A 25242-nucleotide genomic window follows, 5' to 3' on the forward strand; every position below is an offset into this window, starting at 1 on the left:
TGTATTAGAATATACTGGCAAGCATAAAACGATTTATATTTTGAAAATATTTGTACCTGTTATATATATATAAGAACATTTTGCCTTCTTAGATGTAGCTTTCCTGGAGAATTACCACTAATATTTACCGTATATTGTAGTAGTTTAACGATACTATAACTGTAGAATGTGTGAATAAAAAGAAGGGAGAAGCTAGAATTATTAAAGTTGATGTAACAATGCAGGCCTACAAATATCACTTTGTTCAACCACACTTACCAGTTTATGACCTTTATTATATATGCAACCAAATGAAAATACCGGTATTTAAATTAAATATTCTTATTTTTAAATTCCGCAAATAATCTCAACTAATGTGTCTGATTTCACCATAATATATTTTTTTCTGAGTTCTGTTTTTTTCTCTGCACTGTCAATGCACTCATAATATCTTATTCCTTTCATTATTTTAACACTAATGCATCTACGAACATAACGTCGTTGTTCCTGCAATAATGCCTAGGTGACATATTTATCGATTTTCGATTTTTGCTCTATTAAATAACTTAAATAGTGATATAGCAAATAATAAAATCTCCTATATGTAATTATATTTCTTTGTTTCGAAAATGTAAGAATTCACAGTCTCTTATGTACGGCTACCATAGGATGAATAAATGTTTTTTTCTTCCTACTGAAAAATTTTATATTTTGCACTCCGAAGTTATTGCAGGAACAACGACGATAATCACATTCACCAGTAATTCAAAACAGTTGCTCGCTCTTCGTAGTTAGAAATCACTCCCAATTGCCCCCACTCACTAGATCACTGCTGTACCAGTGATCAGCTGATCTAAGACCGCTCTATAGCACAGGTCTCTCATCGTCATCACTGGCAACTGGAAATCACCTCTTATCACTGGATCACTGATTAAAATCACCGTGATAAAAAATTAGCTGTCACTGCTTCACCAGTGAGTGAAAAATCATGTTTTACACCATCTCTAATTCTTAGTATTTTCACCTCCTTCAATATTAAATTCTTTTACAACATTGTTGTCATTACCACCTTTGTCGTCACTGTTATTGTCAAGACACAACTCAGTAACGATATTTTTTTCGAATAATAGCCTCGTAACATTCAGTTCTTTGTCATTTGCTGTAGGACGAAGATGGCAAAGTATCAATTACGTTACTGGAACTTGCTGTCTGTTTTTCATTTGTCCTTATATTAGGGACAAATCCTGGTTTTAACAAAGGTCCTTTGAACTTTTCATCCGTCATAAGTCGAATTTTTAAAATCTGTGATTGTTCATGATCTGTATCTTTAAAATGCGAGGAACATAAACGAGCTCCAGGACAAGGCACAAAATTTTTTCTTTTACAAAATTCTAATCATTTTCTATTACCTTTGAGAGGATTTATCTCTATTTGGAAATGTATGGAAACTATTTCCCCTATGAGTTTCACTTCTTACATTACAGCCATATGCACTACACACGGGAATTTTTTCACAATTATATGTTTCTAAAATAGGCTACTAAACTGTCTCTCATCACCACAAGTTAAAAAGCACTATGATAATACTACTGTAAAGCAAGTCTCAAACGACGAATTCTGCTACACTGATGTACATGCATGCACTGGCTATAACTAAAATCCCACTATCACATATTGTCGTCAGCCATGTGACTGGATCGTGTGACATCACAAGTAGATTTGTTATCCTTTTTCTTGGTGCAACAAGGCAGAGGTCAAGAGAGATAAGCGTACCACTGCAATAAACAACATGACTTTTGTGTTTTGTTCTCCTTTAGTGAATCTTTCAGGTGCCAATTATTGGAATAAATGGGCACAAAACACGCTCAATCAGAAACTGTAAACATTATTCTGAAAGTAAAAGTGAAAAATATAATCATGTTTCTTGGAGATGGACTGTCAATTCCAACATTAGCTGCAGTCAGAGAGTACTTCGGTAGTTTCATGGTGAGACGGGAGAAGAGATCGTTCTATCCTTCGAAGCATTCTCGCACAATGGACTCTCGAAAGTAAAAACACTGTCTAATCATATACTTATAATTACAATATTTATTTCTATACTTCTCTTTTTTAGCAGCAAACACCCCAATGAAAGGAAGAGTATTTATCAATAATCAAATGATCATTATGCAGATAGGCATTAAAAAACAACAGTAGATACATAATTTTACTATGCCGCATATCTTTACGTAAAATTGCGTGTGGGTATGTTACATTGATAGGTGCAAAACTTCTTTTCCTTGTATTCTTCTATTCACTAATTCACTCTTTTTACTTTGTATACATCTTGTTCTCCTTGTACTCCTCGTTTTCCTTGTCTTCCACTTGTTTTCTATTTAGCAATGTTCTCTTTGCATTCCCCATGTATTTTTCCTTGCATTATATTTGTTCTCCTTGTATTCCCCTTGTTCTCCTTATCTTTCTTTTCTATTCCTCTTTTCCTCCTTGTTCACCTTGCATTCCCCTTGTTCTTCTTGTGCTCCCCTTGCTTTCCTTGTCTTCTGTCTGTTCTCGATTTTCGAATGTTCTCCTTGTCTTCCCCATGTTATCCATGTATTTTCCTTGTATTCCCCATTTTATTCATGTATTTTCCTTGTATTCCCCATTTTATCCATGTATTTTCCTTGTATTCCCCTTGTTCTCCTTATGTTTCCTTTGTTTTTCTTGTGTTCAACTGTTTTTCCTCTGCTCCCCGTTATCTCCTTGTATACTCCTTGTTCACTTGGAATTCCCTACTTTTCCTTGTATTCCCCTTGTTCTCCTGATCTTTGCCTTCTTCTCCTTGTTTTTCCCATATTTCCTTCGTATTCTTCTTGTTTCTTGTATTCCTCCTGTTCTCCTTATATTCCTCTTGTTCTTCTTGTGTTGCTCCTTTTCTCCTTCTATTCCCCCTGTTATCCTTATTTTCCCCTATTCTTTTGTCTTTTCCATTTTATGTTCCCCTTGTTATCCTGGTATTCCCCCTGTTCTTCTTGTCTTTTCCTTGTTAGACTGGTGTTCTTCCTGGTCTCTTTATGTTCCCATTATTCTACGTGTATTCCCTATGTCTTCTTCGTATTCCCCCCTGTTCTCTTTGCATTTCTCCTGTTCTCGTGTTCCCACTTCTTCTCGTGTTCCCTTGTTCATGTGTTCCTGTTGTTGTCCTTGTATTTGTATTCCTTCTTGTTCTTATTGTATTTCCCTTGTTGTTCTCCGTGTGTTCACCTTGTTCTCCTTGTCTTTCCATTGTTTTCCTGCAGACTCATAACATTACCTAATGGTTATTCCGATTTCTAGTGGTTCTAGCAGACTGACTGAGATTGTACCATTTTTTAAGTTTCAAAATTACGAAAATAGATTGATGAATAGCTGCCGGTAAGTAACAATTGCAACTTAGTTATCAAGTCTTTAGGACTGGAAACCAACCAGCTGGCAAAAACCCAACTGACCACATTCAATTTCAAATATCTTACTCCAATGTTTTGACATTCTTTCGTAGACTTATTGTGTCAATAGTCAAGTGGGAGATTTGACTTGCAGTGCTACAGCTTATCTAGGAGGAGTTATGGGTAACATTGGTACCATCGGGTGATGGCTAGTGTCAAAGTAAACGACTGTGCAGGAATGCACCACCATGTCATGTCTATCCTTAAGTGGCCTCAGGTGATAATTTATTGTATCTATGTTTTCTTAATTATCACAAATCAATTATTGATTTGTGATATTTATTACGATTATGAAGAAGACAAATTTATTTGTCATCAAGATTTATATTAGTTACAGTGTACCACAACTTATGTATACGGGTTTCACCATAACTTTCTATTACATTTACCTACAATTAGCATGCAATCCCGACAGCCTGTTAAACTAATAACTCACCTACTCTCGCTATTAACTTAACTCCAAACAGTCAATTTCTTCTTATTGATCTTAAATGACCACCATCTGTTCGTTCCACACTTACGTTCCTTTCTAATCTTGCTAACTAAATTCATATATAATTCCGTCTTTCTACATTACATCTCGTAACACTTCACACGGTTGTACTCATTGGAATCTTTTTTATACCTAATACACGTCATTATAAAAATCTTATTAAATCTTGACGTGAGTATCTAGTTCACTTTAGTTTGATCATTCATTTCTTAACCACAATCAACACTCAGAAAAAACTATACAAAATTGTAAATACTATCAGTAAGATAATCTTTCATAAACTTCACTAAAACACCTTCTAAGATTTACTTCTTTACAATAAACTCCAATTGGTAACTATATTTATTAACTAGCCACTTTTTAATTTCCCAACATTTTTTTTTTTTTTTTTTCAATTTTATAACTTCCAAACTGATCTCTATATCTATGATCCCCTAAACACACTTTCATCACACTAAACACGTTTTATGACATTAAATCACCAAACTTCCTGTTGTAGGCCTAATTCCATTCAGACCTTTTATTTATTTCTTACCACTCATGCACCAACTTTTAAGATTGTAACTTTTTTGGCTCTTAAATCTACCCATCAACGATAAAATACTGCCTTGTGGTGACGAAATCACTATCTCTTCACCCATCATACTTTTCGCATCCTGATGTCTACTCTGAACGCTAACCGCACGTTCTCTTGATCTCCCGTAAAGCCTTCCTGATTCTGCTTCTTGTGTTCTTATTCTCGCTGACTCATGTAGGCTATAGCATTTGTTACTGCGATTTCCTACTCGGTCTACACTTCCACTTGCCTCAGCAGATTCCTGACTGGGTCCTGCTCGGTCGTCACATCCGTCCATCAGCTGTCTAGTCTCTGATGTGTATTTCAATTCCATCCATACTTCATTCTGCTGACTTGTCAATAACTATATTGCATGAACAATATTCCCCAGTTGAATTGACTAAAATATACTGAATATGAACACAATGTACAATGTTAAGAAGAAACAGTTGCGTACAAACAGCTGAAATTAACTTGATTATCAAGAATGCTGAAGGAGTGTATTTCCATAAGATTTTCGAAATACATTTTTGCAGAATTGCAATGTTTCCATTTATGCTGATAAGGTGAGAAACTAATAAAGAAAGGAATACTACGGAATAAACAGGATAATTAAAAGAAATGTAGAAATAATATACATCATATTTCCTGTTATAGGACAAAATAATGGTAAACAGAATCACAGGAATGAGTAACACTGTCTATTCATTTACAGTGTTTCAAACATATGGCTAATGATAATATGACAGCATATCTGCCAACAGAAACAGTTTGAAAAAAGTAGATTCATCAAAATTTTCTTTTCATCGTCATCATCATCACCATCTTAAAATACACTTTATAGCAACATAATGTCGGAATATACTAGTAAATTTGGAGGTAAGATTAAGGTTATGACTGCATAGACATAACTTGAGAATAAAGCAGCAAATAATATGACATGGCCTGGGTTCAAATCTTGGTTGGGACAAATTACCTGGTTGAGGTTTTTCCAGGGTTTTCCCTCAACCTATTGAGAGCAAATGCTGGATAACTTTCAGCGCTAGACTTGGACTTATTTAGCCGACATTATCACCTTCATATCATTCAGATGCTAGATAACCACAGGAATTGATAAAGCGTCATAAAATAACACACTTAAAAATAATAAATATGACACAGATTGCATAACCCATGAATTCTTGGAAATTGCCATCTTCTAAATCCATTTCAACTCTTAAACTTAACCTTATCATAGTAAACAAATGTCTTATTAGTTATTATTCAGGTAAATTAGGGTATAGCACTAAGAGAGGTATAAGGCTGATCTTCACGTATCTTGAATCTTACTAGCTTTTGGCTAGGTTACAACTAAAGTGTAAGTTAAGCTGTAATTCTGAATACAAATTCTGCGTTTTCTACCTACTGAAGTGAAAGACTTTTATGACTACAACGTTCAGTTGGGTTTCAACCTATGAATCTCGTAATGAATGACGAGCAATGTAACACTGTAATTTGACAGCAAAATACGAATATACTTTGTTGTTTGTAAACATATAAATTTCATTTGAAGGCATATAGAATGCCATATACATAACATTTTTATGCTTTAAAAGACGTAGCATTGCTTATGTAATATGGACCCTGGCATAGGCCTTCCTTTAAAATAAAAGACCCTGAATGCCAAAATAACATTCTTAAATAATGGTAAAATTAATAATAGCTTAATTTAGATAACAGAAATAAACACTAGGCCTACTTGTGGGAAAAATGTTACTGTTAACTTCTTCTTATCACAGTTTTATGTTTTGCATTAGATTTGTCCTATGTTAGATGACCTATAAATGATATTCAAAGCACAAGGATACATCAGTATGTATTTCAAAGTGTATGTAAATACATAAAAAAAATAACAATTTTTACAAATTCAAGTAGGCAGCCACACCATACATATATGAATAAAAAGAAATTCTTATTATGCCTTCAATTAAAGACAGTAGGTTACATTCATTATATTTCATTTATATGTATTGGCACTGGTTTTATCTCTAGATTTCTTAGCACCAGCTGCTGTCGTACTTAGAGTAGTTTTCACGTAAACGGAGGTTTTAGAAGAAAGAGACTCTGTCTTTACACAAAATGAATCACATATGTTAAGTATAGAAATACTGATGCTCAAAACATCGAGCATAATGAAAGTCATACCAGCAATATCAACGGTAAATTACATATCTCAATTTCAGATTATTTAGAAACAATAGTCATAGCTGCATTTCTCTGTCTACTTTATTTCCTGCAATGTAACAATTACTTTCTTAGTAAGACAGATGGAGAGCTGAAGGGCGGGAATGCTTTCAAACAGCTAGAAATCGTCGAACAATGAGCTAGTATCCAGTCCCTCTAGAACATCTAGCACTGATCTCTCAGCTTCTGTTACAACATTACCTTCCTTGCTTTCTTCCTGACCTCTATCATAACCTATATGAACTTCTTTACTACTAGCTGATGATGAAGTAGTGACAGAATTTCCAAATTGGGACACTTTGGGTGTAAAGCCCCCTTTAAACCTTGGCACTTTGTTTTCAGAAAAAGAATATAATTGTAACCTTTCACTTCCACTGTCATGTGGAGAGCTGATGGGCAATATACATGCCTTCTTGCTGGAAGAGATGCTATCACTTGTAACTTGTGAGAGTCTGTATGTTTTGCTTTCACTTTCCACTCCCTTCAAACTGATACTTGCTTTCCCAGTTGGTGTATTATTATTAGTTCTAAAATTGACATTAGTATATGAACTATCACAAATCTTGCCTGAAGACAATGGCACCAGTCTAGACGTAGGTTGCTGCCAACCATTTGGACGAGACGAGAGGGGAGAAGCAGGGCTGCCAATTACATTGAACATGGAGTTGGAACCGACTTGTCCAGCTGCAGGAGAGGGCCTGGCCTGCCAGTTGCGTGCACTCCTTTCCAGCTCACCGTATGTCACAAGATGAACTCGAGTTGCCCTCACTTCGCGGTCCATATCACTGTAGATGCTGATGATATTGTTACACGTCACGTTGAGATACTGGCATCGTGCAGACACACCTGTACTCAGCACACCCACATTACGCAGAACAAGTATGGAGCCAGGACTCAGTTGTCCACCATACTGCTCCCACACTTCTCGATGCAGTGTGCCGTGGATTTCTCCTTCAGAACACAACCAAAAATAAAAAAAAAATTCATCTTCAGTAACAGCAATTACCAGTACATCATTACGAACTACGTGAATAACTTGATGCTGAAAGTACAGCTCCCATATGGTGTATGTATCCAGTTATTATTAACCAAGTAGATACTGCTATGAAATTTGCTCCTAATTTCTACTTTTACTTAATTATTTGTGGATTACCTGAAGACAGAATGGTCTAAGAAGATCAAACACTGATGATGATGATGATGATGATGATGATGATACTTTATCATTAGAGGAAGTATGGTGATGATGCAAAAATTCTATATATGATAACTTTTGTGGAAATACACATTGTTAGCATTCCTGATGCAAACTCCCACCTCCCAGAAAAAAATTATTCTGAGCACGCCATCTATCTATATATTTGAATACAGTGATTTATCCTAAACTACGAGTACCGGTATTAGATGATTTTGTTTTTATATTTTTTTTTTATGATTCAGTATCTATGAATTAATGTATCTCGGAATGAAACAAATTAATGTAAAACAATTTTTATTAAAAAAATAATAGGTATTTATTTGAAATGAAAACACAAAATGATTAACTTCAAATCTATTTTAATGATTTTTTTCATTCAGGCATAAGATAAAGTATCCAGCATGTTCTCAGATTCCTACGTTTTTGGGAAATTAATAATAATAATAATAATAATAATAATAATAATAATAATAATAATAATAATAATAATAATCTATACAGTACTAATAATAAATCTGTAGCCGATATGTTTCTGGTAATTTTCGATTTTCCAAAAATAATTGGTCCTAACATATATAATTAACCACCCTGAAACCGAAAATCGCTTTTTTGAAATTTTTGTTTGTATGTCTGTCTGTATGTATGTTTGTTACGTTTTCACGCGTTAATGGCTGAACGGATTTTGATGAAAATGGAATATAAATTAAGTTCGTTGTAACTTAGATTTTAGGCTATATGGCATTCAAAATACATTATTTAAAAGGAGGGTTATAAGGGGGCCTGAATTAAATAAATCGAAATATCGCGCTTATTATTGATTTTTGTGAAAACTGTTACATAACAAAAGTTTCTTTAAAAATAATTTGCGATAAGTTTTATTCCTTGAAAAATTTTGATAGGACTGATATTTAATGAGATAAATGAGTTTTAAAATTAAAATAACTGCCATCTAAGGCCGTGTAACGAATTAAAAAACAAATGACTTCGTCTATAAGGGGCCTTGGACAGCAACAATCGAAAGTTATGAAAGATAGCCTACAGAGAATGTTTCTGTGTTTGTATGAAGTAATATCGGAAGCTAAATTAACCGATTTGTATAATTAATTATTATTTCACCATTGGAAAGTGTAGTTTCTCTAAATGGACATAATGCTATAATGTTATTACAGTAACTTCTGATATAATATAATATAATATAATATAATATAATATAATATAATATAATATAATATAATTTAAGTTATTTGAAGGGTTCACAACCATAGTGGGCCAAGCGCCATTTACTGAATACGTAGAAAACAAGGGTTAAAATTAAGTTATTACCATAATTCAATGGAAACCTATAACAAGTAAAATAAATTATACACATTAAATCTAAATGATGTCAATCTTCATTAAACTATGGTTGCATGTAATAAAAATTAAGAAACATGTTAAAGGAATTGTCATTGCACCAAATGAGTGTCTCTGGACCAAAATGATCGCATTTTAATTATTTGGATGCAATTTAAATTAAGTAACATATTAAACGATTTATCCTTCTATCAAACACGAATGTTCCCTGGATCAAATGTCCTATTTTAATTATGTAATTACTTTATATTTATTTCTAACGGGTGCAGCAGAGCGCACGGGTACGGCTAGTAATAATAATAATAATAATATTAATAATTTTATTTTGTTAAGTTTATTTATACACACTTTAACATCTGTGGTCATATCGCGTGTTTAGGATGATCTGTGATATACCAATATATTTAACAAATATTTTCTTACAATAACTGATAACCTCAACATCCCCCAAGATAATGTTACTAACAGTTTAGATTCTTTAACACAATATCTTCCGACAAAATTCCCAAATATTCAAATATTTCAAACAAACAAATAAGAAAATAATTGAAGGGTACACGGGAATAACGAACAAGGTCCATTCAGAATAATTTTGAGATAAATGAAATTTAAAGTTTGAGGACTTGAAACGTATAGTTTATTGTTAACTTATTGTTATTTTTTATCACACAAGAATGTACCATTATAAAGCAAATATGTGACAAAATATTTTGATTTTATGAATTACAACAATGCAAAACTGCAAAAAGTCTACTTTGCTACTTTTTATAAACGGGAAGAACGAACAATCTCACAATTTAATTGAATATTTGTTGGGAATGGAATCAGGCATAATATTTTCAAACAATGTAGCACATGTTTACTTTCGTGTAGGGTATTCTTTTTAAAGGTTATAAATATTGTGACAGCGACGTGAGATTCGAACTCACGACCAGCGTCCCGCAAGAGAGAAGATCGCGCGGAGCACTTTGTGATGGCGCGAGGCGGAGAGGGGAAAGGGCCAACGCGGCGAGAGAGTGGAGAGAGAGTGCGCGCGCATCTGGTGCTGGTAGAGAGGAGAGGGCTCTGGATTTTTCTGGAGTGCCATCTCTAGAGACGCGTGGAACTTTCGAGGCTACGTCGCTGTGGTTATAAATTAAGGACGCGAAGGAACGACAGCAGTTTTCAGTTATTCAGTCAGTGAGTAAGCCAGAGCAAGCAAGCCAGACTTGTGTGCCGGAGTTCGACTCGAGTGTGCGTCCGCATCTGTGTCAGCATCCGAAGGCCTGAGTTCGAGTGCAGTGGACCGCAGTTGGAGGGACCTGAGTTCGAGTACAGTGAACTGTCTCTGAAGGTCTGTGGTTCGAGATACTGTGAACTCGAGTGGCTGAGATAGAAGAACTGTGAACTGAGAACTGATAGTTCTGATTTGTAAATAGTGCTTTGTAAATATTAGTTAAGATTAACAGTTCATTGTTGTTCGTACTAGTCCAAGTAAATTGTCATTGTCGTCGGTGGAGTGCTATAACGAATACTGTGTTGAGTGAAAATCCAATTGTTGACGAGAGCGTTTAAGGCGAATTGTAGAAAGGAATTATTGTTGTGACGAATAAATTACATTGTTGTTACTAATAAAATTCACAATATTGTTGATCCATTATAAATATTTTTATCTTTGAGTGTTCATTGTTCCAAACAATTATTGAAAAACAAATCTACACACTAATCTAATTGCACTGAATTTTCCACTGTGAATGAATAGATTGAACTATAAAATCGTCTCATTCACTGTTAATGACTTCTTGTGTCTCGTAATTGGTGGGAAGAAGACTGAAATATTCTCTAACAGTTGGAGAACAAACATTTTTCAAAATTTGTAATTCCTTGTACATTGCCTTGTAGCTGTTTACAGTTTACAATGATGAATGGTTTGGTTTCCTCCTAGAATTCGCAATCTCTTGCCTTCTGTCATCGGCTACTTCACACCTTGCTCTCTGATTGACAAGTCCCATGTTTTTGTCACATTCCAGGTACGAGTGGCCTCGAGTGGGAAATATGATCCACTGAGCATCAATCTCTTCTTAGTATGTACTACATAATGACAAAATCTAAATACCGTAAAGTTCCTATTTTGTCCGGAACAAGAATCGTAGAAGATACGGAATTCACTAATGCAGCTTGGTACAATATTCATACAGTGGTGCCATATCTTAGAGCAAACTTCATCAGAGCCTTTACTTTAAATATTTTGGTCATACATGTCTTCCTGTTGACGGCGTATGTATGTTACAAGAATAAAAGGGCAGCTGTCGACGGTAATAGCCCTCAATAATTCAAAAGTTTGGAACTGGTAATTCTTTTGGAAATCCATGCAGATAGCTTCTTTATACTCTTACTTCCTGGATTTTAGACGTGTAGCCCATTTTACTTCATAAAATTTCTGTCCTTTTCTCTTGTGCAATTCATTCTTCCAAATCAAATTTTGTTTCTCCTTCTCAAAATTATCTAATTTACTTGCATCTTTTTCATTGAAAATTTCTGATTTAATGTGTGAAATGTCAGCTAATGTTGTATTTAGTGACAAAAATTACTCTGTATTGCTCGTAAGACATAGAGTTCGCAGGAAATTTTTCTAAGTGTAACTTAAGCAGCTTAGAAATATTCAAGTTCTCTGGAAGATACGACCTTTGGCTATCGTGACGAGATTAGTGGACTTTCTGACCTCTACGTGATTGAATGTGCTGACAAATTTTAGATAAAATCTCTCCTTTCATTTGGTGAGGCCTGTTTCCATGTTTAACTCTTGTTTCTGTGTGGACTTTTCCAGTAGTAGCCAATGACGTTTTCAAAGTGACTAAACGTCTGCCTGTTATTCCACATAGAGCAATAAATGCTTTATAGCAAACGGGAACATCAGTATTTTGCCCATCTTTGTTTATTAGCATTTTATATCTGTAAGAAAAATTATGAAAATCAGCTTCGGCTTGTGTTTTTCTGGATCTTCTTCTTTGCACAGGAAGTGCCGAAATTAGTCCTGAAAGGTGAGCATTTTGAGTGTCATATGATGCTAATTCATTGAAATGTTTAATAAGATCGCTCCTTTCACTTTGGCTTATTTTATGAAAACACGGAAAATGAGAACATTTACAGTCTTCTCCCATAATATGACTCAGCACGAATTATTTTATGCATCTGTAACACGTCCTGTAACTTTTCTCTTCCTTGAATTTACAGAACGAGGAATGGGTCTGGATAATTCATTTTCTCTAACGTCAGACATTATAAAAATAAATTGCACTAACCACAAACATAAAACATATGTCATAAAAGTATAATAAAGAAAATAATCAATACCCTACCACTGACATCTGAACACTGGAATAGTACAGCTGTTTGTATTATGCTCACAAGTAGTTCCAATGAAAATTAATAGAATTTATTGTCAAGTGGAATAACAGCTAAACATCATACAATCATTTAATAATATTATTATTGTATAATACAGATCGTATTGGCATATGTAAAAATAAACTAACCAGCAATGTGCTATGGGTCTAAGATCAAGTTTGTAACGGCTGTCTGCATTAGTTTCTGTGTTTAAAATGGACATTGTTCGTTCTTTCTTGGGATGGATGTGACATTGTTCATTCTTCCAAAGTATACAGAAACTTTAACGCAGAATACTGAGGACAATTTTCATTCTTACATAAAACCAATGCAGCCACATGAAAGTACTCCCCTTCTACTATCAGATGGCACTATTAACTCAATTTCGATTTTTGATGGACCTTGTTCGTTATTCCCGTGTACCCTTCAATTGCAATTATTAAAAATCTGAAGTCAAAAAACTCCTCAGGGTATGATGAAATAACAAGCAAAATATTAAAAGCGAGTTCACATATTATAGCTGGGCCATTAAGTAATTTATGTAACTATTCAATGTTCAATGGTATATTTCCCGAGAGATTAAAATATTCAGTGGTTATTCCTATCTTCAAAAAGGGGGAAACAACGTCTCCAGAAAATTACAGACCCATATCACTTCTACCAGTCTTCTCCAAAATCTTTGAAAAAGTAATATATAAAAGATTATATCATCATCTCGAAAGATACAACATTTTAGTCCCAGAACAATTCTGCAGTGCTCGGGAAAAATGACATAAGTCAGTCTCCACAAACCTTTTTTGATAATTTACACTGGTTTATGTCGATTTGATTTTTTTTCTGTATGAATTATTGTAATGGGAGGAATACTTATATTTTTTTCCAAGTGAGCAGATGTTCCGTAAGTTGTCAATAAATTATCAAAAAAGGTTTGTGGAAACTGACTTGTGTCACTTTTCCTAAGCACTGCAGAATTTGGATTTAGGAAAAATAAAGGCACAGAAAATGCAACATTTAGTTTAACTGACAAAATTCTGGAGGCAGTTAATAAAAAATTACAAGTTGGAGGGATTTTCTGTCATTTATCCAAAGCATCTAACTGTATAAATCATAAAATGCTACTAGATAAATTAGATTATTATGGAATTAAAGATGTTGCACATCAATGGTTTCACTCATATCTCATAGATAGGAAACAAAGTTGAGATCAATACAGCTATGAAATCTGCATAGACATGGGGAACTATTAATAATGGAATTCCTCAAGGATCAATATTAGGTCTCCTACTTCTTTTAGTGTTTATAAATGATCTTGCCCCCCTAATAAAAGATGTAGGTCATCCCATATTATTTGCAGATGACACAAGTATAGTAATTACAGCCAATAACTCCAACACATTCCAATCTTCAACAGAGGAAATTCTCTTCAAAATATGTGACTGGTTCTCAGTCAATAAATTGGTATTAAATTGTAACAAAACTAACATAATTCAATTTAAATCCTGTCCAAATTCAACCTCGCAAATTTCTAGCGCAATAATTAACAATAGATCCCTATTAGAAACAACAACAACCAAATTTCTTGGCTTAAAAATCGATAATGTGTTAAATTGGAAAAATCATATTAAAGAAATTACCCCCAAACTAAATTCAACTTGTTTTGCTATTAGATCTATGCAAAAGATAGTAAATATCAATACCTTAAAAACAATATACTTTGCATACTTCCACTTGGTAATGAGTTTTGGAATAATATTCTGGGGAAATTCCACAGATAGTAACAGTATATTTCTATTACAAAAAAAAAAGAGAAATTAGAATAATAGTAGGTGCCAAATATAGGGAATGTGTAGGACTATTTAAAAAAAACTACAAATAATGCCCATGGCATTATTAATCTTTCTCGTATGTAATCGTGAAAACTTTGTAACTAATTCAACAGTTCATAGCATAAATACATGTAAAAAAAATGACTTTCATACTCCATCGGCAAGTCTATCGTGCTATCAAAAAGGAGTGTATTATATGGCAGTAAAAATTTTTAATAGCCTCCCTATCAATATAAAAAATGAAACTCAAAACATAAGATTATTTAGGGCGAAATTAAAGAAGTACCTAATTTCTCACGCCTTCTATTCTGTAGGTGAATTCATGACATTCAATAACACTTCATGAAACTGATACTAAAACTATGTGTTGTACTAGTAGACTATATTGTAAATCTCGTCTGTATATATATTTAATCTAGACTGTGACTATAAATTAAGACTTTATAATAGTATTAAGTTTTTTGACTTGTTCCATATTCTAGCTGTAAGCAATGTATGAATACCATGGAATGTTAATAAATACAATACAATACCAGTAGGCTGTGTTTATTACTGTTGAGTTCCTGTTCCTATTGTGTGTTGTAGATGGCTTGTGTTCATGTAACTGATTTGAGATTTTTTATTAATGTTAACGATATTGGTGGTTGAGGCGGTGATGAATCATGGCATGCAAATTTTCAATCCAGCATTTGCCTTTGTGACTGAGGGAAACCATGAAAAACCCGGAATTTGAACCCAGGACCTCCTGAATGCGAGTCTCAAATGCTACCGTCTGAGCCAACTCGCTCAGTAGAAAAAAATTAATTATTGTTATATGTGTTTTTGATGTGAATATTACATAGACCCCAAGTCAAGCCAGATATTTACCACCCCAGTGAATGGCACCTCATTGTTGAAGAATTAGCATTCCTTGTCATAAACACATTTGTTATGTATGAGTGAACCAAAGCAAAATATAGTAGGTATATTTTAACTACATCAATTACAAGCCAACATGGTGGTCCAATGGTTAGAGTGCTGGACTCATAATTCTGTGGACCTGGGTTAAATCTTCAGCATACCCCTAACTTACGATTTGTGTTGGACAAGTTCATGATTCAGGTAACGCAAAGGTTTGTATCCCCTTTGCCATCCCAACAAATCTTTATCACCTCATCCGCAGGTGTAGCATAGACAAGCCACCTATGGTGCACTCTAGCTGATGACTCTGCTGGTAAATTGGCCTACACAACTGGCTTCATACAGGTGAATGGCGAACAGTCAAGTACCCGCCATTAGACACACAAAAATGTAACTGTTATCAGATCAGTACTAAGGAAACATACATATTACTAACATGGAATGTAGAAACATAAGAGAAAATACAATTCTTAAGGATTTACAATAATTCAACTTACAACTTTCTGGAATAGTAATGAAATGGAATTTACGGAAGGGGGGCATTATAACCCAGGACTGCGACCTATTACGATCTATTGTGCTAACCCACAAGCTAGGCACATTTCCAAACCCACACCAGCTGATTACACTAAGGTTCGCTGTGTATCCAGGTTTTGAGCAGGCAACCCTCATCCCTAGGCCAACCCCCTCCTTGCATTGCCAGCTGGTGATCGGGAAATGCTATGGAATGATGACGAAATGGAGAAAAGGTGATGGAATGATGGAGATGCCTAATATGGGGAAAAATGGGAGAATCTCGAGAAAAACCCGAACTGGGACCTTGTATGACACAAGTGTCACCTGAACAGACTCAAACCCGGGCCACTTGTGTGACAGGCTGGAGATCTGACCACTTAGCCATGCAGGGGTTGGACTAGCAATGAGTAATCTGACATAGCTGATACGTCAACATTGATTTAGCATTTATACAAGAGCCCTACAACATATACAATAAAGCCCCACAATATATTATACAACAAATTGACTGGGGTAATTAAATTGCTTAAAACCTATGTACATGGAAAAGGCACAAAAAAGAGCAGTAATTCTGATGAATACCAGTAACACTTAGAAAATCTGTTTTCAGCTGAAGATAGGCAAAGCGTAGCAACTAAAATACAATATAGAAACATTAAATACTACGAAATAAGTGTTTATTTCGACAGCTTGTATCCCTGCTATAAGTAAATGGAGCATCAACACTCGAAGATCATAATGTCATGCACTGTTGAGTGATAGTTCGCAACCAAGCAGTGTGGAACACAAGACCAAATTATTTTCTTTCAAGTGATTGTGCAGTGTTATGAAGTACAGTGTGGAACAGCATGTTTTCATATAAATATGATACTTTCATGGAGTGTGAATTGTAGAGAGTGCGTAGAAAATTTCGGTAGAAATATCCAGAATGTCCAGTTCCATGGAGGAGTATAATTTATAAACTGGTAGCAAAATTCAGAAATACAGGTTCAGTTTTGGTCTAGAAGAGAGAAAGGAGACAACACCTGTTAACTGAGGGAACATTAGAAGACATAGGGAATAGGCTAGGGCTAGAAAATAGTCTGGTAAAATCGCCCAATAAATAGGGATATCACCAACATCTGTGCATGTCGCTACTACATTTTTAAAACTAAAGTCCTACAATTCAGATGTGCAGTATAATCCGATAGCCAGGCACGACTAAATTATTGTATGTGGTTTCAACAATTGGTACACGATGAAACTCTTGACCCCTATTTAACGTTTTCTACTCATTAGGGATGGTTCCATTTGAGTAGTTATGTTAATAAGCAAAATGATAGTCATTGGAGTAGTAATATCCACACTAGTCTAAAAGTTTCTCTCTTCGACCAACGGAGTATAGTGTGCATAAGTGTGTGTATGATAATTGGACCCATATTTTTTTAAGGAGACAGTGAATTCGCGTTATTATGTAAACAACATATTCCTGTTCTCAATGAACTAACAGATGAGGAAAAATCGTACCGATATTTTATGCAGAATAATCCAACTGTTCATACCGTGGACATTTTCATGAGAGAAATAAATGCACTTTTTGGTGGCACTTTTGGCCAAGGAGCTCTGTTTTAAAATCCTTGTGACTTTTATCTGTGGGGGAATTTGAAAAGACGTGTGTATGGAAATAATCCGCATTACATCAACAAACTCAAAAACAATATACAATGCGAAGTTCGAGCAATACAGGCAGAAGAGTTTCATCAAGTGATCGCAAATGTGTTTAAGTGACGTGAAATGTATCAAGCAGCTGAGGGTTGTCATTTTGAACTAGTGGTGGGATGTGATTTGAAGACCTGTGATTTTGCCACTGTGATAGATTTGTCACTGGTTCAGACTGTGACTACAGTTCTAAAATCATAGCTCTGATAAATTGTCATCTCTGCCCAGTATATGTGACTCACAACGAAGGTGACTCATGTACATAACAGGTCCAGAGTCCAGACAATTGCAAGTCAGAAGATTAACTTGAATGACAATATAACTGGATTCTTGAAGCCAAAAGAACAAGATGGCAGCAATTCAGAAGCTAGGAGAGTGCAGTCGGGTTTTTTGTGTGCTCCGTGGTGTGAGTTACTACAGTCTTAATAATGGGTAGAAGCAAGGGTGCAAACTGTGAAGGAGGAAGTGGGAAGGATAATCAGATTATTTCCACCCTCAAACTTATGTTTGAGGATCTTAAATCTTCAGTGCAGATGGAGATGATGAACTAAGAAAATCAGTTGAATTCATGTCTTCCAAGTTCGACAGTCTTAGAGAGGAATTGGCGCACACAAGACATGAACTCAACTCCACACAGGAGGAGATGAAGAGGCTAGTGAAAGAAAATGACCATCTCAAACAGGAAGTGAGTGATCTGCAGCAGTACACATGCAGAGACAATATAATGTTAATTGGAGTTCCGGAGATCGATGAACAATCAACTTATGAAGTCATAGGTGGTAGTGAATTGGTGCAACATGATGTAAGCATAGCACATCGTATACCATCCAGGCCAGGAAAGACGCGTCCTATTGTCATCCGCTTCACAAAGAGAAGTCATGATGAATGGCTCCAGCTGTTCAGAAATGAGCCCAAGAAAGACGACAGCGGTCCTGGGATTGCGACAAAGAAAGTCAACAGGGAACTTCCGGCAGGAAGAATCACAGCAGGTGACCAACTGACAGCAGTGACCAGAGACCTTTTGAACAAGACAAGGGATGCAGCACGCCTGAAGAATTATAAATTTGTATGGACAAGAGATGGTAAAATATTTGCAAGAAAAGATGAAGCCAGTCCCATGAGTAAAATCACTAATGTTGACAATGTAAATAATTTGTAAATACTATTGTGTCAGTAACCACGTTTAATTATACAATATAATTGACTTAACAATGGCTAGTAATACTATATTAAATGAAATCCATCAGTGCGAATTTAATAATAATAATAACACAATGGTTTTTAACGATTTACTTCACTGCAATGAGTATATTACCAATATACTATCAGATCTTGAAATATTTCACTTAAACATTCGTAGCATCAACAAAAATTTTTCCGAACTCTGTGTTTTACTTAATAATTTTTCCTTTTACTTTGATAATATAGTTTTAACTGAAACCTGGCTTGATCATGACTCTGGCTATGATAATAATGGTTATAAAAAATTTGTGAAAAGTAATAAGTATAATAAATGTGATTGTATAGTTGTATATTTTAAGGAAAACATCGTAGTGTTAAGCGATATTGACATTTCCCATTGCAACGCTATACATTTTCAATTAACACTTATGTTAGCTAAGCAAGTTAAACGTGACCCACAAAACATTGTTTTATTAAATTATTACAGAAAATATACAAATATTCTCACTAATGTTATAAGAAATCAGAGAATCAAATATTATTCTGAAAAATTTAACAAAAATAAAAATGATCCAAAGCAATTTTGGCAGACCATAAACGAAGCTACTGACACTCAATGTAATAAAAATAGTACATTAAAGTCGAAATGGAATAAAAATTTAAAATAAGGAAACTAACGCAAACGAATTTAACGATCATTTTACTAATGTAAGTCATGACATCATATCTAATATAAAAAAGAAAGTATTTAATACTCATCACTATAAACTTACTTATAATAAAAGTATATCATCTATGTTTATGTTTCCTGTAAACGAATGTGAAATCATTAATATTGTAAACAGTTTGAAAAATAATGTGGCTCCTGGTATTGATGGTATTACAACAAACACCCTGAAACTTATTATCGAAGTTATTTCTAAATCACTTGCCTTTATATTTAATTTGTGCATATCTCAAGGTGTATTTCCCTCACCCCTAAAACATGTTGTGGTGATACCAATTCACAAGTCTGGTGACAAAAATAATCTTAATAATTACAGACCCATTTCACTATTACCCAGTCTCTCTAAAGTATTTGGAAAAATGTATAATAATACAGTTAATACAATTTTTAGAAAAAAAATAATAATAAACTACTAAATGATAATCAATTTGGTTTCAGAAAAAATTTGTGCACTGATGATGCTATTATGGCAGTTACTTCAAAAATAATTCAACAATTAGATGTCGGAAATAAATGTCTAGGAATTTTTCTAGACTTACAAAAAGCTTTCGATACAGTCAATCACAATATACTTTTGAATAAAATGGATAGATTGGGAATTAATGGAATGGCCTTAAAATTATTTAAATCTTACTTAAGCAACAGAACTCAAGCAACTAAAATAAATTATCGCCTTAGTGAATCACGTAACATTGATATAGGTGTACCTCAGGGGACGATTTTAGGTCCTGTTTTGTTTTTAATATATATCAACGATTTACTTAAAATTGATATTGAGAAATAATCTGGTACTCTGTATTCTTATGCTGATGATACTGTGGTTATATTTAGCGGTTCGAGTTGGAATGAAACTTATCAAAATTCTAACAGTGGTATTAACATTATTAAAGAATGGCTGGATGCTCACTTACTTTCGTTGAACGTTTCTAAATCAAAATTAATATCATTTTCATTAACATCACATGGCCTTGAACAACTAAAAATAAATAATAACAGAAGTATAACAATACATGATTGTAACCTACCTACTTGCTCATGCAACGCTTTGAGTATATCCTCACAAGTTAAATATTTGGGCATTATTATTGACCAACATTTTTATTTATTTATTTATTTATTTCATTCCAAAGACTATACAATGCAGCATAGGAAAATGTCATGAGCAATATGTTCATAAGTTACATACAAGGAAATAATCACATTATATAATATCATGGACAATTCTCCTTAAAAGTTATGCAGCTATATAGAGTTAAAATACTCACCAATATTATATAGTGACAAGTCTGTTAATTTATTTTTAATGTCTTTCTTAAAAAGCCTCAAGCTTAAATGTCTAATATTGCCGGGTAAAACATTATATAACTTTTTACAAATCTCTACAAAGCTGCTATTAGTAGTAGTGTAATTACATTGTCCTTTTCTTAAATCATTTTTATGCCTTGTAGAATAGCTATGCACTGAGCTATTTGTAGTAAAATTATTAATATTTGTTTGTACATACATTAAACAACTTAAAATATACAAAGACGGTACAGTTAAAATTTCAAGTCTCCGAAATAAAGGTTTACAGTGTGTATGGTTATCAACATTACAAATTATTCTTACTGCCCACTTTTGTAGTTTCAATAACTTTATTATTTTGGGATCATTACCCCAAACTATTATTCCATACGTCAGATGGCTATGGATATAAGCATAGTATACGGATTTTAGCACTTCAACACTAACATTTTTTTTAATTTCCTTAACATAAGAATACCTTTGTTGAGTTTCTTAGATAATATGTCAATATGACAGTCCCATTTAAGTGTAGATTGTATATGCACTCCTAAAAATGTGACAGATTCTTTACAATTGATTCTATTGTTTAAGGAAAACTCTAAGTTCTGTATCTTCTCTTTGTTTAAGCAAAGAGAATTAGCTGAACACCAATCTTCTATTTTTCGGTTGATTGCATCAAGATCATTAATAATTTTCAATCTATCGTATCCAGTAATTGTTATAGCAAGATCATCCGCATATAAATATGACTTTATGTATTTGCCATCAATTATATAGGGTAAGTCATTTACATAAATAATGAATAAAATCGGTCCCAAAATAGAACCCTGCGGTACACCAATATTAGTAGTTGTGTATTGAGAAAAACTGTTACTAAAATATACCGTCTGTTGCCTATTGTTTAAATAATTCTTAAAAAATTTTAAAGCTAATTCACTAAAACCATAAAACTTCAATTTCATTAAAAGTATTTCATGAGAGATACTGTCAAATGCTTTTGACATGTCATAAAATCGACTTAAAACATGCATTTTACCATCAATATTTTCAATGCATAGTTTAACAAAATTCACAACAGCATCAAAAGTTCCCTTACGAGCCCTAAAACCATACTGACATTGGGAAAACAAATTATTATTTTCAAAGACACCTAACAATTGCTTATTAATAATTACTTCAAACACCTTAGATATGACAGGTATAATAGATATTGGGCGATAATTATTATAATCAGATCTAGATCCTTTTTTATATATTGGTATAACTTTAACATATTTGAGACACTCAGGGAAAGTGCCAACATCTATACAAGAGTTAAATAAATAAGTTAGAATTTCTGCAATATTTAATGCAGCTAATTTAATTATTGAGGAATTCAAAACATATATGTCATAAGAATTACTATTGCTTAATTGAAGGATAGTAGTGTATACTTCCTCAACAGTAGTCATCCTAAGACTCAACTCAGAGTGAGTCCAGTTATTATTACCAAATGCCTGGCACAAATAATCTTCAACATTATTCTTGGCTTGTGGAATACCATTGACAATCTCAGTTAATTTGTCCGTAAAAGAAGAATTAAAACCACTTGACGTAAGTTTAGTATCAATATAATTACATTTATCATTATTGTTTGTCAATTCTTTTATTATAGACCAGACTGATCTACTTTTATTATTAGAGGAAGTGATTCTAGTAGAATTATACCTCAATTTAGTAACATTTATTTCTCTCTTGTACAATCTCTTAAGTTCATAATATTTACTCCTGAATAATTGATGCCCAGTACGTTTAAATTGATCATAGAAAATTATACACTTTTCTTTGAGCTTCATTAAATCATTGCCATACCATTTCGGTTTAGTTATAGTAATATTATCATCATTAGTATATATTGTTTTGACAGGAAATGCCATATCAACAATAGTTAAAAACGTATTTAAAAATCACTGAAACGTATCATGTATCGTAGTTAAGGAGTACAAAAATAGCCAATTTACTTGACTTAACAAGTAACAAAAATATGCAGATGCTAATTCATTAATAGGTCTAAAAACCTTAACAGATTTTGTGTTTTTATTGTGTGTACTCTTCTGTGAACTTAAATTATTAACTTTCATTACTATACTATTATGATCAGAAAGCAATGAATTTTCTACAAAAGAATCAATTTTGTTAATATCAATTGATGTAACAATATTATCAATACAAGTTCCTACATTAGTATATCCAGGTCTTGTAATATCCAGTACAATGTAATTAAGTCCATAACTAAATAATAAGTTGACAAATTCTAATTTTTGTTGACTTTCAACTAAGAGATTAACATTAAAATCAGCACCTATAACTATTGAGGCATTAGATTTATTTCTGTGGAATGACATTTGCAAAATATTATTTAAAATTTCAATAAAATCATAAAAAATTTTCTCATCAGGTATTCGATAAAGCGATATACATATACAATTAATTTCCTTAATATATACAGCAGATATTTCAGATATTTTGGAAAGTGACAGATTAACTAGATATTTAAGTTCAATACTATGGATTTCATTTTTAATAAATATAGCTGAACCACCACATTTACCAGACACCCTACAATATGCACTAGCAAGATAGAATCCAGGGATTTTTAAATTAGTTATTTCATCAAGACTCAGCCAATGTTCACATAATAATAAAATATCTATATTAAATTTTATACTTATTAAAATAAGTTCCTCAATTTTTCCTAGGATACTTTGCATGTTCCACTGCACTAGAACATACGTATTTACATAATCAATATTATCTAGTTTATTTGCTGAAGTCAACTTACATGTATCCTGATTTTGTAATTCTGGGGATTCATGAATCTGTACATTACTAAATGTACCATCTAAGTTGAGTCCTTTTCTAAGTTCTGTCTTCTTAAAAAATACCTAGTAACCAGAACACCTGCCGGCCACACGTCAGGATTCAGCGCCTTATCCAAGTTTTCCATATTAATAGTCACTTTGAATGATGAGTAATATTCAGGATATTTACTTTTCAGTGAATCACATATTACCTCAGGAAAAATGTCTTTTACAAAATCAATAAGCATGTTGCTCGTCGTGGTAGGATCTAACCTAGACACAAAAAGGAATGCTTTTTTGGGTACTGTTTTTAATTTGCTGTCTTTATTAGTATTTTTTCCATTTACGACTATTCGCTTCTGATGTTCAACTTGTTTAACACCTCGTTTAACCACAGTTGTCCATTTTCTTGTTTACCACTCGGTTCGCTGCCCTTTATGTCGTCTTTACCAGGTTCCATATTGATATCATGCATTAATATGGGGTCCGAACTAACAGGAATACTAACTGTTGTTTTGGAATTTTTCGAATTCATAGAACAATTGGTACTTTTGTTGTCCACACGCAAATTCGAGGTTAGAATATCACTATCACTGATATCGCATATTACTTGACTATGCTGTTTAGTCTCATTTATTAATAGCCTTGAACAAGTAAACTGTATCACGGACACTGTCAAAGCTAACTGATCTGTTAGAATTTTAACTTTTTCATGCAATTCTTTAATTACGCAGTCCTTTTGTTCAATAAGATACTTAATTATACGAACATCAATTTTGTTTTGATCATCCGCCATTTCCTTTAAGGCATCGTAGAACCCACCTTCAGTATTTAAATCTACTGTCACTTCACTATCAATTGCACAGCACTTAATATTGTTATCGTCAATAATAGACTTTCCCTTCACGTTGCCTCCCTTTCCACGATCCGACATGACATATGGTTCCAGACGTCTCGACTGGGACAAGCATATCTCCTTCCTGTGTAACAGATTGCGTAAAACAATCCACAAATTTTCCATTCTACGCTCTTATTTACCTGTTTATGTTCTGCGTACTGTGTACTTAGCTCTGTTTCAATCAATAATTCAGTATAGTATGGTATATTAGGTTGGGGAGGAATGGCAAAATCGACTCTCGATCCTTTAAATTTGCTCCAAAAAAGAATTATCAAAATTTGTCTACATAAACCTTTTGATTACCCAACAAAATTAATTTTTCAGGAATTTGGTGTATCAAATCTAGAACAAATTTATAAACAAACATTGCTGATTTACTTCCATAAAAATCACAATAAATTTAAATTTGATTCTCATGAATACCATACGAGACAAAACTACAGTTTCTTCCTAAATATTCCCAAATGCCACACAACTGCTGGATTAAAACACAGCATGAATTTTGGACCCAAAATATATAATGCATTAATTAGAGCTTACCCTGAGCTAAGTACACTTAATACACATAGATTTAAGAAACAAATCAGATTAATTATTTAAGCTAATTGAGTTAAAAACTGATACTCTAATATTCATGTAGGCACTTTTGTATTTTCTATTTGTATATAGACCCTATTATTACATGCTGTATGTATTTTATCATTTATTAATGTTATTGTACTCAATGAACTCTCTTAAT

The 25242-nt window shown here is 33.4% G+C and overlaps 1 protein-coding gene across 2 annotated transcripts in view; it reads right to left on the minus strand.

Annotated features, from left to right (window-relative positions):
- Positions 1-6328: 6328 nt before the first annotated feature.
- Positions 6329-25242, minus strand: part of LOC138698694 (uncharacterized) — a 72445-nt gene continuing 53531 nt past the window's right edge. For both annotated transcript variants that reach the window (XM_069824879.1, XM_069824888.1), the window contains one exon: positions 6329-7666. In XM_069824879.1, coding sequence (XP_069680980.1) covers positions 6834-7666 — 833 coding nt within the window. In that variant the 3' untranslated portion in view covers positions 6329-6833. The remainder of the gene's footprint in view (positions 7667-25242) is intronic.

Source organism: Periplaneta americana, chromosome 1 (genome assembly GCF_040183065.1).
Source record: "Periplaneta americana isolate PAMFEO1 chromosome 1, P.americana_PAMFEO1_priV1, whole genome shotgun sequence".
NCBI lineage: Eukaryota > Metazoa > Arthropoda > Insecta > Blattodea > Blattidae > Periplaneta > Periplaneta americana.